Genomic DNA, 16,959 nt, shown 5'->3' with positions numbered 1-16,959 from the left:
CACTTGACGTAACATAGTGATTAATCAGTAACCTAGTTGCAGTGCTAGTTCAAGATGACTGTTGAGTTACAACCCAGTACTTACTGACACTGGGATAAGCAGAGAGAAAGTTTACATTCTTGGTTAATGAAAACACAAGAAGGTTTCTTTTTTCATTTTTCAAATTTCATTTTTATTTATTTTTCCCATTTTTGAAACAATCTGAATGGCATAGAAAAGCTGCCGTGAAAGGCAACTAACAGGATTGGGTGGTCAGGCTTACTGACCTGGTTGACACATGTCATCGGTTCCCAGATGCGCAGATCAATGCTCATGTTGTTGATCACTGGATTGTCTGGTCCAGACTCGATCATTTACTGACTGCCGCCATATAGCTGTAATATTGCAGAGTGCGGCGTAGAACTAAACTCACTCACTCGCTCGCTTGTAGGAAAAGCCTGGTTTATGGATATCAACTTCTTTATTGTGGATACCGGTATCATGACATTTCGGAGCGTATACTTGGTCCTTCATCAGGTGACTAGTAAGGAGTACCAAGTTGGGTATATGGGGAATGGCAGATCCGTTAAACAAGAAATAGAATTGGTCTCGCCTAAACCTGATCTATTGTGAAGTATATGGGTCCACCCTTTTTATGTGTGAGGCTTATAATAATGATAATATTAAAGATTTGTGCAGTGTCCTCTATATCCTTTAGGAATATACAACACGCTAAGGCACTGATGTCAATACTGGGGGAGGGAAGGCAGCTATGTCACTTCTGGAAACATTGCAGCAAAGTAGGAAGTACACGTGTGCCTTTAAATCTATAGCCCAGTTATGGGGCATACCAGACTGCTTAGCCTTGCTCCTTGGCTGTCCTAAATAATTTGTTCATGGATTGTGTAAGAATTCTATCCTTGCAGCAGGCAGTTCTGGATAAAGGGACAGTATGGATATGTCTTTTCAAGTGAGAACTATATTATATTGTTTATGTAGTTTAGAACTTCTGATTTAATTATTTAGCCTAGTGGTTAAAGCGTTGGCTTGTCATGCTGAAGCCCCGAGTTTAATTTCCCCCACATAGGTACTATATGTGACGCCCATTTCTGGTGTCTCTCTGCCACCAACACCCCACACCCACACACCCCACACCTTTGATATTAGTGGAATATTGCTAAAAGTGGCGTAAAAACACACTCACTCACTCTAATTTTATTAATAGGTTTTGCCTTAGAGACTTGTGCACTTTATTTCAACCCCAACACCCTTCAAAGTCAAGATGCCTGGGAGCAAAACACATACTCATGTTTATTCATTAGCTTCAAAACAGATGTATTTTTAGGTTGTCTACTTTAGAGGAAAACCAACTGTCTGATGTGTCTATTTGAGGAGCTTTGACAGAGGACAGTATTTGATATCCCTCCATGTGTTGACATGGCCATAGATGGAGACTGAGAAGTGGCTAAGTGCTTGAACAGAAATGTGTGTTTGGTAAGGTATCACTGCATTTGTCTGCCATTGACTATATCGTGTATTCTGCAGGATGTATTTAATTGACTGCAGTATACATCAAGCATGTGTTCAATTTATGAGTACTTCTTTAATGTGTTTTCTGATTATCAGAATTTCGAGTTCATTCAGTGTAAGCATAGTACAGAGCTTGAAAACGTTTCCAGGTTGAGATTTCAGTACTGCATAAATATTCTGTAATCGTCAGAGTCATAAATGTCCCACCCAGCATGTGACACATGAACAAGCAGAAGAGAACACTTCAAGCTTAAATCTAGTTTGTTGGTCACTGTGACCTTATTCTTCCTTTGTCAACAAACTGGTCCCTATCTACTTCCTGCATACACTGAGGATTATATTTAAAGGTTAGTTACAGTGTTAGATCATTTCATTTTGTTAATTGAAACTGTGGAAAAGGAGCTCAAAAACTTGTGTTCGTTTTCAGAGACTGTGGTAATCTCTCAACCACATTTTCTAGAGGGTATGTTGGGTACATTTGTTGTAGTGTCATTTGTTACTTGAAACCATAGAAGGTAAATCAAGATGGAAGGGTTTTATCTTGTTTCACTCTGAAACTCTAGAGAATGTATTGAAAAATTATTCAAACTCTAGAATGACGTTATGGCCAGATATTTGGGAGATGAACATAAAGTGTTGGAAAATCAGATTTGATTTTAAAAATTTAGAGCTATTATCCTTTTGTTATTTACCTCTGATTCTCCAACATAGTATGTTTATCTCTATTCTACCATATCCGCCTTATTAAGTTTTCAAAACAATACATACAAAGTTGAAAAGTCAGAGGTGTATAACATGATTATATACCTCTGAATGACTTTGATTGAGCAATCGAAATCAAGTATTTACTGAAGTCATGGTAGAATAAGCATTGTTCTTGGATAAATGTTGTTCAACATGTAGATTCACACCTTTTTCAGGAAAAATGATAAGAAAAAAAATCTCAAAACTTTTCTTCATTTTCAGAAACTGAGCTTAGGATCCATTTGTATTTTGTATTTGATGTATATGACTGAGACTAAATGTTGCACTAGACAATATCCCCCACTGTGATATTGCTGGAATTTTTCTAAAAGTGATGTACAACTACAACTAACTAACTAACTAACTAACTCACTAACTAACTAACCTGCTCACTCACTCACTCACCCACCCACCAGACAAGCACAGGCTGCTCAGTATAAAACTGAATTTAAGGACATTATATTTCATTATGTCATCATCATCATCATATGATGATGATGATGATGATGATGATGAAGAAGATGAAGCTAGAGTCTGTGTTATTTGAACAGCTAGATGGTAACATGCGCTGGATGCAAGTTGGTGTAAAGATGAAGTGGAATTTGTAATTTCAGGTTGCCCCAGTGCAGATTGGAAATACTTACACCAAGCCCTGTTTACATGCAGAGTTAGGTTGAAGGTATAATAGTATATACTATTAGAAAAATTAGGGTATATTGGATTTATGAGATTTTTAAAATGCAAGTGATGCAGCCAAGGAGGAAACAGATGATGACCATAAGTCATGGGATAATGTGAGAATTTTTCCATTCCTTTGGAAACGCTTCATCTGTATGGATATATACTTTTTCTCATGTGCAGTGGCTAGTGGTATGCTCACAAAATGGAATATTCCCTATTTTTTCATCTGTATGGATATATACTTTTTCTCATGTGCAGTGGCTAGTGGTATGCTCACAAAATGGAATATTCCCTATTTTTTCATCTGTATGGATATATACTTTTTCTCATGTGCTGTGGCTAGTGGTATGCTCACAAAATGGAATATTCCCTATTTTTTCATCTGTATGGATATATACTTTTTCTCATGTGCAGTGGCTAGTGGTATGCTCACAAAATGGAATATTCCCTATTTTTTCATCTGTATGGATATATACTTTTTCTCATGTGCAGTGGCTAGTGGTATGCTCACATATTCCCTATTTTTTCATCTGTATGGATATATACTTTTTCTCATGTGCAGTGGCTAGTGGTATGCTCACAAAATGGAATATTCCCTATTTTTTCATCTGTATGGATATATACTTTTTCTCATGTGCAGTGGCTAGTGGTATGCTCACATATTCCCTATTTTTTCATCTGTATGGATATATACTTTTTCTCATGTGCAGTGGCTAGTGGTATGCTCACAAAATGGAATATTCCCTATTTTTTCATCTGTATGGATATATACTTTTTCTCATGTGCAGTGGCTAGTGGTATGCTCACAAAATGGAATATTCCCTATTTTTTCATCTGTATGGATATATACTTTTTCTCATGTGCAGTGGCTAGTGGTATGCTCACAAAATGGAATATTCCCTATTTTTTTATGGTATGGTTCAATGTAAGACTAATGAGAAACTAAAGCCAACTGTATTTCATTGAATTAAATCCTTGGCATGTATGTTAACATAGGAATATTGATCCTGTTTCTGTTTGAGACTTGTGTTGTAGAGACCCAGCCTCTATTTTTCACTACAGATACAAAAGGGTGTACTCATTATGGAGCTTTAAAGGAAAATCGTGTAGTTGCTGTATTATGTAACTCTCAGTGTTCTATGTTGAATAGACTTGTACAAGTCTCTAAGGTATTGATAAAAAGGAGAAATTATATTTTCTTATAGATATAGATACTGCTGTAATGGTCAGGGGTCCCTAAACTTGCACAAGTCTCTGAGGTTATAATAAATATTTTGAATGATGATTTCTTTAAAATATAAATATTTCTAATGGATTGGGGTCCTTAGACTTGTACAAGTCTATAAGGTAATTTCTATGAAATATAAGTATTCCTCTAAAGCACTGGGATCCCAGACTTTCTTCTTTAAAGAACAGAATTACTATACAGCAATGGAAGCAAGACTGTATGTTGAAGAAAATAAGAAACTATTATAACATGCAGAAGTTAAATTTGGTGTCACAAAACAAATGATGGAAAAAACATAAATCTTTTAAAACTACATCTTATCCACTGATCTGTTTTCTGTAAAAAGAATCTGTAATTTCACAGGTTCATGCAGACAAGCATGCCTATTTTCAGTCTAGTCCATATTTTTTATCCTGACAGTTTAATTACATATTGGTCCAAGAGGTGACCAGGAATGTTTTTATGACTTTGCACTAATATGGTGGATACATTATTTAAGGAAGTTCACTTTTTCAAAAATCTTGTGTGAAACTGTTTCAAACAGGACGTATAGTTTCTCGCAGCTTTTAAACAAGGAAGTTACCACTAAAACTGCTTAGTACATTTTCTCACTGAGAGCTCTAGAGTCTCTTGCCCAAAGCCTGATTTAATGTGTCAGCTCTTTTTGTTTTACTTTTGTAAATATAGATCCTAAGTTTCCTGAAACAAAAAATGCATGGGGCTATAGGAAGGAAAGCACTTTTTTTCAAGTATCATATGACAATTTTTTAAACATTTATGATTCTCACAAGCCCTGTAAGCTCTGTAATCTGTCTAAACATCACAAAGTTCATTGCAGTCTGGGCTGTGTTGAGAAACTGTGGACAGTGGTCTTAGTATCACATCCCAGATGGAAATCATGTAAATATGTCAACAGGATGAGAAATAACTTGGGTCATCTGGGCAGACTATGCTGCCAGTGTTCCACCATAAACAGCGCAGTTGGCACAGATTGGTGACCTGGTTTCATGCAATCATCAGTTGTTGGAGGGGGAGAAGTGAGAGGAAGTTGTGAGAGTTGGGGAGGAAGTTGTGTGACTTAGAAAGGAAGCCTTTAGTCTTGTTACTTCACAAGTGGATGAAGCCTGGTCAGTTTTACACTGAAGATGAACAGAAAATAGTTGTGTGGAATATAGCCTGTCTGGAATGGACCAAGAAAGCAGGCATGTGTTAGGAATTGGAGAACTAGGCCACTAATCCTCAGGGTGTTACAGACACTTGGCTGTGAGTCACTCCATGGAATTTTGAGAGACATGTTTGTGTTAGCAGGACAGAGTATACTGCTATTGTGATGCTACACATGACTGTTATTGCTGGTGCCATTCTGAGTCAGCATTCTTGGAATATCGGCAGCAGGAATGTTGAGGGGCAGCATCGCTGAAACTGGGAATTATTGATATTTTGTGTGCAAATGTTGGAATTGGGGGATATCTGATTACTGGATGGATCTAGGTTCAAGAATGGACCTGTGCATCTTTCAGAAGATGGATCTTGGTGTTTTCGGTCATCATTAGGGTCATGTTACCCCACGAATCAGCAAGGGACATAACTCATGATGTCATAAGCCTAGACATTTTTTGTTGTTACCCACAAGCATATGAAATATTAATATGTGGAAACAGAACATTTCTGCTGACTTTTGAAAATATATCTGTATATCACCGTTTGCTTCTAAAATTAATGCCTGACAGCCATGATGGATGACTTATTTTTCAGCATAACTGGGACACTGACACCATTTTCTGTGATTAGGCGTTGAGTAAATGTGTCAATCACATGACAGAGTGTCAAATGCAGAATATAACGAGTTGTTAATCTCAGTTGCAGAGCTTAGCCAGCCTGTCAGTGCAAGTGTTTACGCAGGGATTAATTTGAACAGCCTTTTTCAGATTTGCATTCTGAACTCCATTTCTGCCTCTCATACTGAACTGTGAGTGTGGTTTGTTTAGCTCAGTCTAAACAACAAGAGAATGTGATCTATGCCCTGGACTGGATGTATTTGCTTATGCTGTTGAAAATAGCAACATGTTATGCTGCCCTACCTTCAGCTAACTGCCTGTCCAAGCAGAGGTTGTGTACAAACATTACGCCATGCTTCCTGGGTGGGAGAACACACATGGATGAATTCTACGTCATAAAACTATAATGCAGACTTAAAACCTCATGTTCTGCTGCAACAAGGAATATTTCATGCATTGATATGTGAAACAAACATGATATGATTTTCTGAAAATATAGTACATGAAATTGACAGTCATCTGTGTTAAACTGTTCTATAAAACAACTGCCATACTTTTATGGGCTCATGACAAGAAGTGTGAATGATTAGATGCACTACATGTAAATAAGGATGATCACGATTGCAATGATGGACACATTGAAGCACACAGACACAAAAGGGTAAGTCTGATTAGAGAATTATATTTCCAGGTGAACCCCTTAATTCTGTTTTCGTTTACACATATTGAGCCATACTGATTCCATTCAAAGTTCAACCCTGCCTCCTAATTTGTCCTTCACAGGACAAATATACTTGCATAAGTCACTAAAGCAATTATTATTTGTTTATATTTAATCCCAAATTATGTTAATCATAAAAACACAGTTGTTACTATTGAGATAGACTGCATTGTCCTCTTATCTGGACTTGAATATTACAAGGATAGGATTACAAGTGAGCCATGGGTTTATCAATCAGCACAGCCTTGTAGTCAGTCCAGGCACAGTGTTTAAATTTATTGTTGGTACCCCACAGTGAAGTTGATGTAACTACTCTTATAGACACAGTGAGATCTTCCCTCTAGTACCAGATATACACGTGGGTAAGATGGAGGAGGGCTTTCTCATTAACATGACAAAGGCATATTATACACCTTTCATAATGTGTTTGAGCATCTCTTCTTATTCACCAATTAATAGGTTTACGGTCCAGTGCTATTAGGCAAATGTTTGACAATTCACAATGTTTTCTTGCGAGCAATATGTTCATATTCCGAGCCATAGAGTGAAGATGTTGCTATTTATGTACATGATGAGTGCTGGTTTAGACAGCTTCCACTGTATACCATGCTGACAAAATGAATGACATGCCGTTTTGTTTTCAATGCACAATACATGGTGAGCTATCAGAGGTGACTTATCAGTATAACTGAAAAGGTCCAGTCAGACAGATTGCAGCTTATTAGGGAGTCGCATCGGTTTGCCAATGGTATATTGTTTCTTACAGTTTTCTGGTTCATTTTATATTTGTACTTTAAACAAAAGAAAAATGTGTGTCTTAACAAATATTTGGTTGTATTAGTTTGTGTTACTCGGATTGCTTTGCTGAAATAATCTATAAAGTTGATTTACAAGCATGCTTAATGCTCAGTTAGAAAGATTATGCATGATTTCATCAACCTTGAAATTCTGAAATGGAATGTAACAAGACCTAGATTACAAGATGGAGTCTGACGTATGGGGAATGGAAGGTCTGCCTAGTGAGTGCAAGATCCATGGCTGTATCCCCAGGCATGTCAAACCAAAACATGGTTTGGGGTCGGCTTAGTGTCAGCGTGTGAGTAAGGTTGTCCATGTCAGTGAGCTGGCAGCTATAAAACCAACATAGCAGAAATAGCCATGTACACAGACACATTAATACTCACACACAGGTTCATAGTCACTCACAGGGTCTTTCTCAAAGTCCCTGAACCACATCATTTTCTGTATTCGTTAATTACCCCATTTCCCAGAACCAGTTATCACTTAAGTCCTATTCATTATATATTTTCTCAGAAAGCATGCTAATTGTTAATCCTCTCATAATTGCATTTTGTGACTACACTTGACAGCCCTGCCTAAATTGTGTAACTCTTGTTCTTAATGAAAGCTAATTGTTTTCACTTTTCTCTCATGTGACCTTGGTAAGATTAGCCATGGTCCAGTGTAAATAGTAAAATACTCATGAAAATAAGTAAGGGAACACATGAAAGTGCAAGTGTTCCTGTATTCTTTTCCAGGTTTCTACACAAGGTATTTATTGCACTGTAGGTGAAATTCTGGGAATAAATAAACACTTGTACTTTCAAGTGTTCCCTTGTCCACTTCCCTGAGTGTATCTACTTCTGTCAGGTAAAATTGTGTTCAGTGCAAACTGTTTTGTTCCTCTTTAATCCCTTTCACTAAACACTAAACCATGGCATTTTGTAGTCTGCAACTAATCATCAGTTACAAGAAAGTCTAAAACATGGTACATAAATTGTTTTTACTGACATTGTGGCACACATAGCTTAATAATGGACGTGTAAGTATGGTTATATGATTTTTGTAGCAATATTCCAGTAATATCACCATGGGGACACCAGAAATGGGCTTGAGACATTGTACCCATGTCGGAATGAGACCAGAATTCAGCATGACGAGCATATGCTTTAACCACTAGGCTACCCCACCACAAACAGTTGAGTAATTTTGCAGAAGAGCAGTATCTCATTTGCTTGTCATTGTGCCATAGTAATCATCATGTTTGCATTAAACTGCATCTGCAGTGGTGTCAGACTCTGGCTTTTCAGGTGGAAGTTTTTCATGTTTTTAATTTAGAATGTACCGAATGAAACTGGTGTCCTACCATTGACTCATGCTGTGATACTACTTTTGGTCTATTAAGTGAGATTGAGGTCAGGATATTAACTTAAAAACTGATAGCTTTCATCACGCTACCTCATGATCATGTGACATGCCCCACATGGTTGCCTTGGCAGCAGTATTCCGCATATAGTGTCACACATCCTTGTTGCACACTTATTGTATAGACCTGCCCAGGGCATGTTGACATATTTTGGGAAAATAACGTGTGGTAGGGCTGTAATGATGCATTCAAACCATTGATGGATTGTAGTTGTTTAGTCTCTGATAGCAGTTAATCAATGGTAGAAACAGAATACTATCAATGCATGGATATTGTGTGTGACTATCGATACTTTAGTTATTGTCTTCCTTTAAACAGCTTTTCCTTTCCTACAAACAGCTTTAATTCTGTAGTTTATCATAGGCTTACAAATATCATTGTGTTGTTAATGTATTGTGGGTATCCATAAAAATCATTGGCATTTTACAAGTACTTTCCAAATTTAGTAGCTCAGGACTGGTGGTCTGAAAAGTCTTCTATTTTCATCAGTCAGCATCTCTAGCAGTCCGTAATATGATGCAGCCATTGAAAGAGCCATGACACCCTTCACAGCCATCATGGATACCGATGAAGTCTGAGATATTGTTGTACAGTTTTGTCATTCCCTCTTTCCCTCCCTCCTTGATGTGCTGTGGTGAAGTGCCAGGTGGCAGGATTACCAGGGGAATTACTGGGATCTGCCTCAGTAAAACAAGGCCTGATTTATGTCCGGAATTGCCAGTTGAAGAGATGGGAACAGTGGCATAATATTGATAAAAGGTCATGTTTCTTGAAGAATGCATGTATTATTTACTGTCTAAACAAGTGCCTGTTTGACAGTTCCATGACCATCGGTCCTCTATGAAGCCCTTTGCTGGAACGGTTCCTGGTATTTTCCTGCCAACAGCTTGTGGATCAACCAATCGGGATTGATAAATGTGTTTGAGGTAGTTTCCTCTTTGTTGGTTTACCTTTTACACTTTTGCATAAGGCATGGGAAAACATTTCCAGTGAAGATTTTTGTGTAGATTTGCGTATTAATGGCATTTAAGATATAATTTTCTCTAATTGAAGTATGGATTACCTAGTTATGTTGAAGTTGATGTGGGAATAGGTAAGACATTGAGTCATAACATGTATGAGATCCTTACCTTGTAGTCTTAATAGTGGTCAAACCCTTTCATCATGTGCACAGGTTATATGATTTTGTTCCATGAAGTCAGTGGTTTGAATCCTGCTGGACTCAGAACTGTTGTTATGGTGACAAGTTGCAACCTTTTCTTTCAGCAAAACGAACCACTTAGAGTGAACCAGTACTGTAATGCTGCATGAACTAATAAGCATCTGTCAGTCAGATATCTTAAGAACCATTCAATGGACTTTCTTCATATTTGACACCAAGCTTCATCTAGGGAAGGTGCAAGGTCCAGTTGGTGACCTTCACATACTGTTCAAGGTCACGGTGATTCTTTGAAGATTTCAGCATCTTAAACTGCACGTTAAGATTGACAGCAACACATTTCAAGAACTGTTCACTAGATTTTCTTCATAGACTTTAAAGACTTCCCTTAAATACTTTTCAAAAAGCAATTTCTTTATTACAATTTTTGCATATTTCATACTCTAAGACATTCATATCAAGGTCAAAGTGAATACTGAAAATATACTCTTAAAACAAAGTAGGGGAACTTCAGGTTTTTTTATTTACGATTAAAAAATATTTAGGAGATTTATCAGAGTCAATCAATGTTGATATGATAATATTGAATGTTTTGAGAGTGCATCAGCATTTGCACTTCTTTACAACCATAGCTATTTGGTATGTAGTCGCTTTTGAAAGATGACTGGTGTATGCATGTGTATGATTTTCATTGTAAGACGAACGACTAGAAACAAACACTAACAAATGTGCGATGCAAGAGGAGTGTCAAAGTGAATGTGATTTCTCGACCTTCATGAAAAATTATCAAAATCAAGAGTGGGACCCCATGTACGCGTATGGGGCTACTGCAATGTGCTTGTGCATATCATGAGTTGTGTTTAGGGGTGGTAATAGAGGGAATATATGTCATATATAATATATGTCTGTACTTCATATGTTTCTCAACGTTTACACTTCCTATCCAAATGAAAGTTCAGGTTCCCCTACATTGTTTGAAGAGTATCTTTGTGTGTTTGAACAACTACAGAGCAAGATATCAAGAGAGGTTGGCTGGTCATATTTTCGTTGATATTATCTTCATCTTAAATTACGACCTGCCCCTTCATTACTTTTTATGACACCTAAGTGACAGTGCTCATTAAGCTTAGAATGTGATTTTATAGATTCAGTAAACAATCGCCATGGTTACAGGTTGAACAAAAGTAAAGGATTTGTTAATTAATGTTGAAAGTCTCATTTTAAATAGTGAGTGAATGAGCTTTTACGTCACTTTCAGGAATATTCTAGCAATATCAGGGGACAACAGAAATGGGCTTCAGGCATCATAGCCTTGAGATTAATCGCACTCAGGTCCTCAGCTTGATGAGTAAACACTTAATCCACCATATTACCCCACCATTCCCCTTTTTAACAAATGTATGAGCATGAAACAATTTATAAAACATCATCCATATGGCTTAAGGTACTTCTTATTGGCATTTTTTCTGTAATAACTATCTATTTGTTGACAGGCATCAATGTGACATATGATGTTGAACTATGTTATCAATGTGTTGCTATGGCAGTGGTTCTGTAACTGGGTCACCTGATACTGTATATAGCACCTGAATATATTTGAGATTATTTATTTATCTGAAACAGGTGTTGTGTAACCAGTTGAAAGTTAGCTGTGCTGTGTAACCAAACTAGGTTATTCAACTATAGGGACGTCGTAATGCCAAACTTTCTAACAACATATGTCATATTTGGGATTTCACTTTCTCAGTAAAGTACTTATTCTAGTACTTTTTCTGGTTGACTCCCATCCGGGATTTGAACCCGCACCCTCAGAGTCCACTTCCACTAAATAAATATTCCACTAGTGAAAGTCGCGGTGGCTGAGCAGCCTAGGCGGCTGACTTTGTGTGCTGGCGATTAGGTGCCTGACTTTGAGGGTGCGGGTTCGAATCCCAGATGGGACCGAACCAAAAAAAGTACTAGAATTTGTACTTAAATGAGAATTTGAAATCCCAAATATGACATATGTTGCATTTGACCACTTTCTAAAAGGCATCGTGTAATCATAGCCAAACTTTTTGTTGTCATCTTGATGTCTTAAATTAACATAATTTCCCCATTCAGCAGTTTTTTACCAAAAATGTCAACCAAACAGAAATATTTTGCTTAGAAATGATTAAAATTCAAATTTGGTGTCCCGGGGATTGGGAGTATTCGGAGATTGAATATTCTCAATGAATATTCGGAGATTGAATTTTCATCTGTAAAGTAGTCATGGCAGTTATCCTTTCATTTTGTTAACATCCATCATTGTCTGCTTGATTTGTCATAGGTTACACGTTTTTCTTGTCTTGAGTTTGATGACTAGATCGTGAAACCTGTCTCACTTTTGAATAAATCAAAATGTTTAAAAATATTGAGCTGGAATATTTTGAAATTTAACTACCATGAGTTTTGTAATTTTTATGTGTATACATGCTCTGTTGCTTCATCCAGTGACTATCTGTCAAGTAACAGTTAACAAGTAAATCAAAATCTTTTTGTGAGTGAGATATTTTATGAGAGCTTCAGTCGTTTATGCATTTTTTCCTTTGTTTGAGTGAAACAGTGAATATGGTTTTCCACCACTTCAAACAATATTTCAGTGATATCACTTCACCTGAAATACTTTTCACACATTGCACTCATATAGGAAATTAAACTGGAATATGTTCTGTCATCAAGATTATGATGACATGACATGACATTATGATGTTTTCCTGTCGAATGATAGTATGCTTGCTCTATGTCAAATGGTATATTGTATGAGAGCTTCAATCTTTCAAAGAAGCATTTTTGTATATGCCATTCAAAAATGTGTTGGATATTGGATTTATAAGATTGATTAAATGCAATTGATGAAGCCAACAAGGAAAGAGATGAAGAAGAGAATTCAAGGAAAAATATGACAATTTATCCTATTCCTTTGGAAGTGTTTCATCTGTATGGAGATTTATACTTTTTCACATATGCATTGGCTGGCATAAAATATTTCCTACTTTTTTTTTACGCGTGTGTGTGCATGCATGTGTGCGTGTTCGTGTGCGTATGTGTTATTGAATCTTACTGATTATATGTTGTGTTTAATGAATCTTATTGATAGTCTGCCATGATTATGGGATCCAGGTGAGACTGAGTCCCTGTGGCACTTTACTGTGAATCTAGGGGTGGTAGGGTAGCCTAGTGGGTGCAGCGTTAGCTCATCAGTCGAATACCCGGGTTTGATTCCTCACATGGGTACAATGTAAGAGGCCTGTTTATTGTGTCCCCCACCATGATATTGCTGGAATATTGCTAAAAGCAGTGTAAAACCAAACTTTCTCACTTACAACTATGAATGTCATGCTTTCAGATTCCATAATGATGCATTTCTTTTTGCAGGGCCCTCAGCTGGTCCCACATGGTGAAGATGTCTCGCTTCGGACAGTTGTTGGCGGCCATATTCTTCCTGTGTCTTTTGGTGAATGGCCTCATATTTGTACTCAAGCTCAACGGATACAGCTCAGTGGTGATTGTATCTGATAACACCAGCTCTTTACCAAGGATCCAGTCAAACATCCAAAGCTCTCGAACGTTACAACAGAGTTCCAACAACTATGATTCCCAGAACCAAACATCCACGGCTTCAGTGTTAGAACATGTGACAAAGGGCAAGGGAAACATCACCGTCAAAATTGATTCTTCCACGAAACCAACAATCCAAATTGTGAATCCTCACAACTTTCCATACCTTATCAATGAAGGTGACATGTGTAAAGAAGCCCCTGAACTAATAATCGTTGTATGCACGGGTGTGAAGAACTTCAAAGAAAGACAAGCAATTCGAGAAACATGGGGGACGTATGTTAAAGACCCTGTACATAAAACGAAAGTTGTGTTTTTGTTAGGTGCAACAGATTCCAAGGATATGCAGAAGAATCTTCTAAATGAGAGCAAAACATATCGAGATATTGTGCAAGAAGACTTCCATGATAGCTACAGGAACTTAAGTTTAAAATCTGTTGCTATGCTGAAATGGGTGGAAACGTATTGCATTTCAGCAAAGTTTTTACTGAAAGCTGATGATGATATGTATATAAATGTTCCAAACTTATTAACTTCTTTAAGGAAAAGAAAAGAAGAAAAATTTATTCTTGGATGTATATTTGTTGGTGCTAGACCTGTTCAAGACAAGAGATCTAAGTGGTATACGCCACTGAATGAATTCAGTGAGAAGACCTACCCTCGTTATACATCAGGGACTTCATATTCCATGTCTGTGAAGGCAGTTCCAGACTTATATGCAGCCTCGCAGCAAATAAAGCTTTTTTGGCTTGAAGACATCTATATTACAGGATTGTGTGCACGTAAAGCAGGCATTCAACAGTATCACGATGGTGGATTTACGTTCATGCGCAGGAAACCAACTGGATGTGATTTCAAGTCAGCAATTACTGGACACAACTATAAACCAGAAGAACTTTATAAAATACATAAGGAATTATACAGCAGTCCTCCACCCAAGTGTTAATTTGATATATCTCTGTGTGTACAATATACAAACCAAGCAACGAACATTATCATAGGAGTGTGTTCTTACGATCAAACAACTTACTCTTTCTGTTCTTCCAAAGGTTTCCTGTATTTTTGCAATCATTGAGTTACAGGGGACATGATTGTGTTTTAGGTCATGTAGGTTTGAGCCAGTGCTATTCTATGAGCTTTTCATAAACTAAACATTTGCATTTAAATACAGGTTTAATGTCCTGATTACACATGGGTCTGTCTGATGCTTTATAGAGTATTGAAGATAATCTCATTACAAGTGAGTCATTTCTGTGTAGACTGGAAATGGATTTCTTAGGCCAGACTTATTTTATTTCTTGTTTTAACGATTTTTGTCCTCAGAACACCTAAAGGCAGGATGGAAAAAAATCAAAATCAAAATCACCGAAGTAATATTCCTTTTCAATAATTAAGTATTTTACTTTTGGCAATTTATGAAGTCTGTAAGGGACAAAAAGCAATGTGAAAAAGGTTTACATTTTTGGCCAATAAAATTGTTAGGATTTTATTTTTTGATTGGGGAGAATTAATTTTATCCTTTTTCTTTTTCTTGAAGTTAATGACCGACAGGCAGATCTGTGGAACAAAAAAGGGAAAATAGGTCTGACCTTAGGAACAAAATTTACCAATATAAATATTGCAAACACTCAAAATTTGATTGCACCTTCAAGTCACAAATTTTACCCAAATGTGATAAGTCTAAAAATTATTTCTGATTCCAGAATGTTAGCACCAAAATGAAATGCATCACCATCATACAACCTCTTTTTCATTTCTACCTTTAAGGAAGAATCAATGTTTTTATTGGTCTAGTTGTGAAAGTATTAAAGACCTAAAAGACAAAAAGGATGAAAGATGCTCTCTTTTTGTGATAATGTTAGTCTTGTGTACCCACATACCTAGGGTGCAATGTAGAGAACGTCACAGTAAATGGCAGATCAAACTCAGGTTTCAAGAAGCAATGACTTTTTTTCCCCTTCTGCATTATTACGATATTATGATCTATGATAATTGATCTATGCACTTACTACAATCTTGGTAATATTTAATGTGAAACAGACAATAACAAATGGTATCTTATTGAATTTGTTTTGTGTGTGTGACACAGAAAGCTGGGTTTTATCAATACAAATTTGGGCATTAATCGGGGCTTGAGATTTTTGTAAAATTTTCATGCATACAAACTAGAATGGATGTATTTTCCCTTCTTCAATTCAGATTTTATTGTCTGAAGTTACGGATGGTTATATTATAAGTGGGGACCAATTATTTCATATATCTCATTGTGATGGATGTGTATTGTCAAACATTGTCAGAATGTTCATTCAAGCTCTGTCAGCCGCTGTGAGTGACCTTGAATGTGATTTGTCCATTTTAAGTCTGTTAAATTCCATTCCTTCTATTGGTGACACTAATATTTTTTTAATTTTCTTATTTTTTTTTCAAGAAATGTGTTTTAAGCTTCAAAATGGAACTATTTTTGACTAGGCTAAACTTTCATCTTTATGTTTATTCAGCTGACTTTGTTACCAACATGACGAAATGCTTCCTGTCCAGTAAGTGATATAGCACTCGCAGTTGTCTCAATCCAGATGACATACCTCTTTAAATTTGGAACCATGCATGTAAACATGAAAAATGCTTTCTAACACTCAATATGCACACTTTTAGTTTGATTTCTAACATTGTTTCTGCACACTTATTCTGAAAATACTTGTGTATTGTAAGTAAACTTTTACATATAATTATGAAGAAATGAGACATGGACGGAAAGAAGTATTTTCCTATAAAGGTTAACTTCTGTAGAGATTCTACTGTGGAATCATCTAATTAAACCAAAGGTGACTATTGCTATTTTGATACCTGTGAATCGAACAGAATAATGCAATTGCCAAACTCACATGGATTGACCAGTCTGTCAACATCTTCCAGTACTTGCTGCTTCCAGTTTACTGTTTCCAAAGGTATTATTCAGTTACGACGCAGTATTTACTGGGGGATTTGCCGAGGATCATTTCAGAAGTAGATGTGGTTAGCACAGGTTGCCTTTTCCAGGTATTTTCTTGATGTCTCATGTGAAGGGCCTAGTTAGGTCTTGATTTTTATGTCGACATTTAGAAAATATACATCCAAAGCCATGCAATAATTATTACATAAACTTTCAGAGAAGTAGATTTGTTTGTCATATATGATGCCCAAACTCCTTTTTATGTTAGTATTTTGGAAACTATATCTCAACATAACCTTAGTAGTATGACTGTGAGATTCTTTTAGGGGTCTTTATTATTGTGATGGATGATTTGTCATAGTGCATTGTTAACTGTGTTAAACAACTCAATTTTGTCAGCTAACTTGATTAAGGTAAAATTT

At 36.6% G+C, this 16,959-nt stretch overlaps 1 protein-coding gene across 6 annotated transcripts in view; it reads left to right on the top strand.

Annotated features, from left to right (window-relative positions):
* LOC137298084 (beta-1,3-galactosyltransferase 1-like) overlaps nucleotides 1-16,711 on the top strand; it is an 83,272-nt gene extending 66,561 nt beyond the window's left edge. For 3 of the 6 annotated variants that reach the window (XM_067830152.1, XM_067830155.1, XM_067830156.1), the window contains one exon: nucleotides 13,426-16,711. In XM_067830152.1, coding sequence (XP_067686253.1) covers nucleotides 13,426-14,554 — 1,129 coding nt within the window. In that variant the 3' untranslated portion in view covers nucleotides 14,555-16,711. Of the gene's footprint in view, nucleotides 1-1,324; nucleotides 1,474-2,899; nucleotides 2,933-5,098; nucleotides 6,602-13,425 lie in introns of those variants that run through there. The other 3 variants (XM_067830157.1, XM_067830158.1, XM_067830153.1) reach the window with 3 other exon arrangements.
* The last annotated feature ends 248 nt before the right edge of the window (nucleotides 16,712-16,959 follow it).

Source organism: Haliotis asinina, chromosome 10 (assembly GCF_037392515.1).
Source record: "Haliotis asinina isolate JCU_RB_2024 chromosome 10, JCU_Hal_asi_v2, whole genome shotgun sequence".
In the NCBI taxonomy this organism is placed as follows: Eukaryota; Metazoa; Mollusca; class Gastropoda; order Lepetellida; family Haliotidae; genus Haliotis; species Haliotis asinina.
Note: the sequence above shows the minus strand (reverse complement) of the source record. Positions and strands in the feature narration are given on the sequence as shown.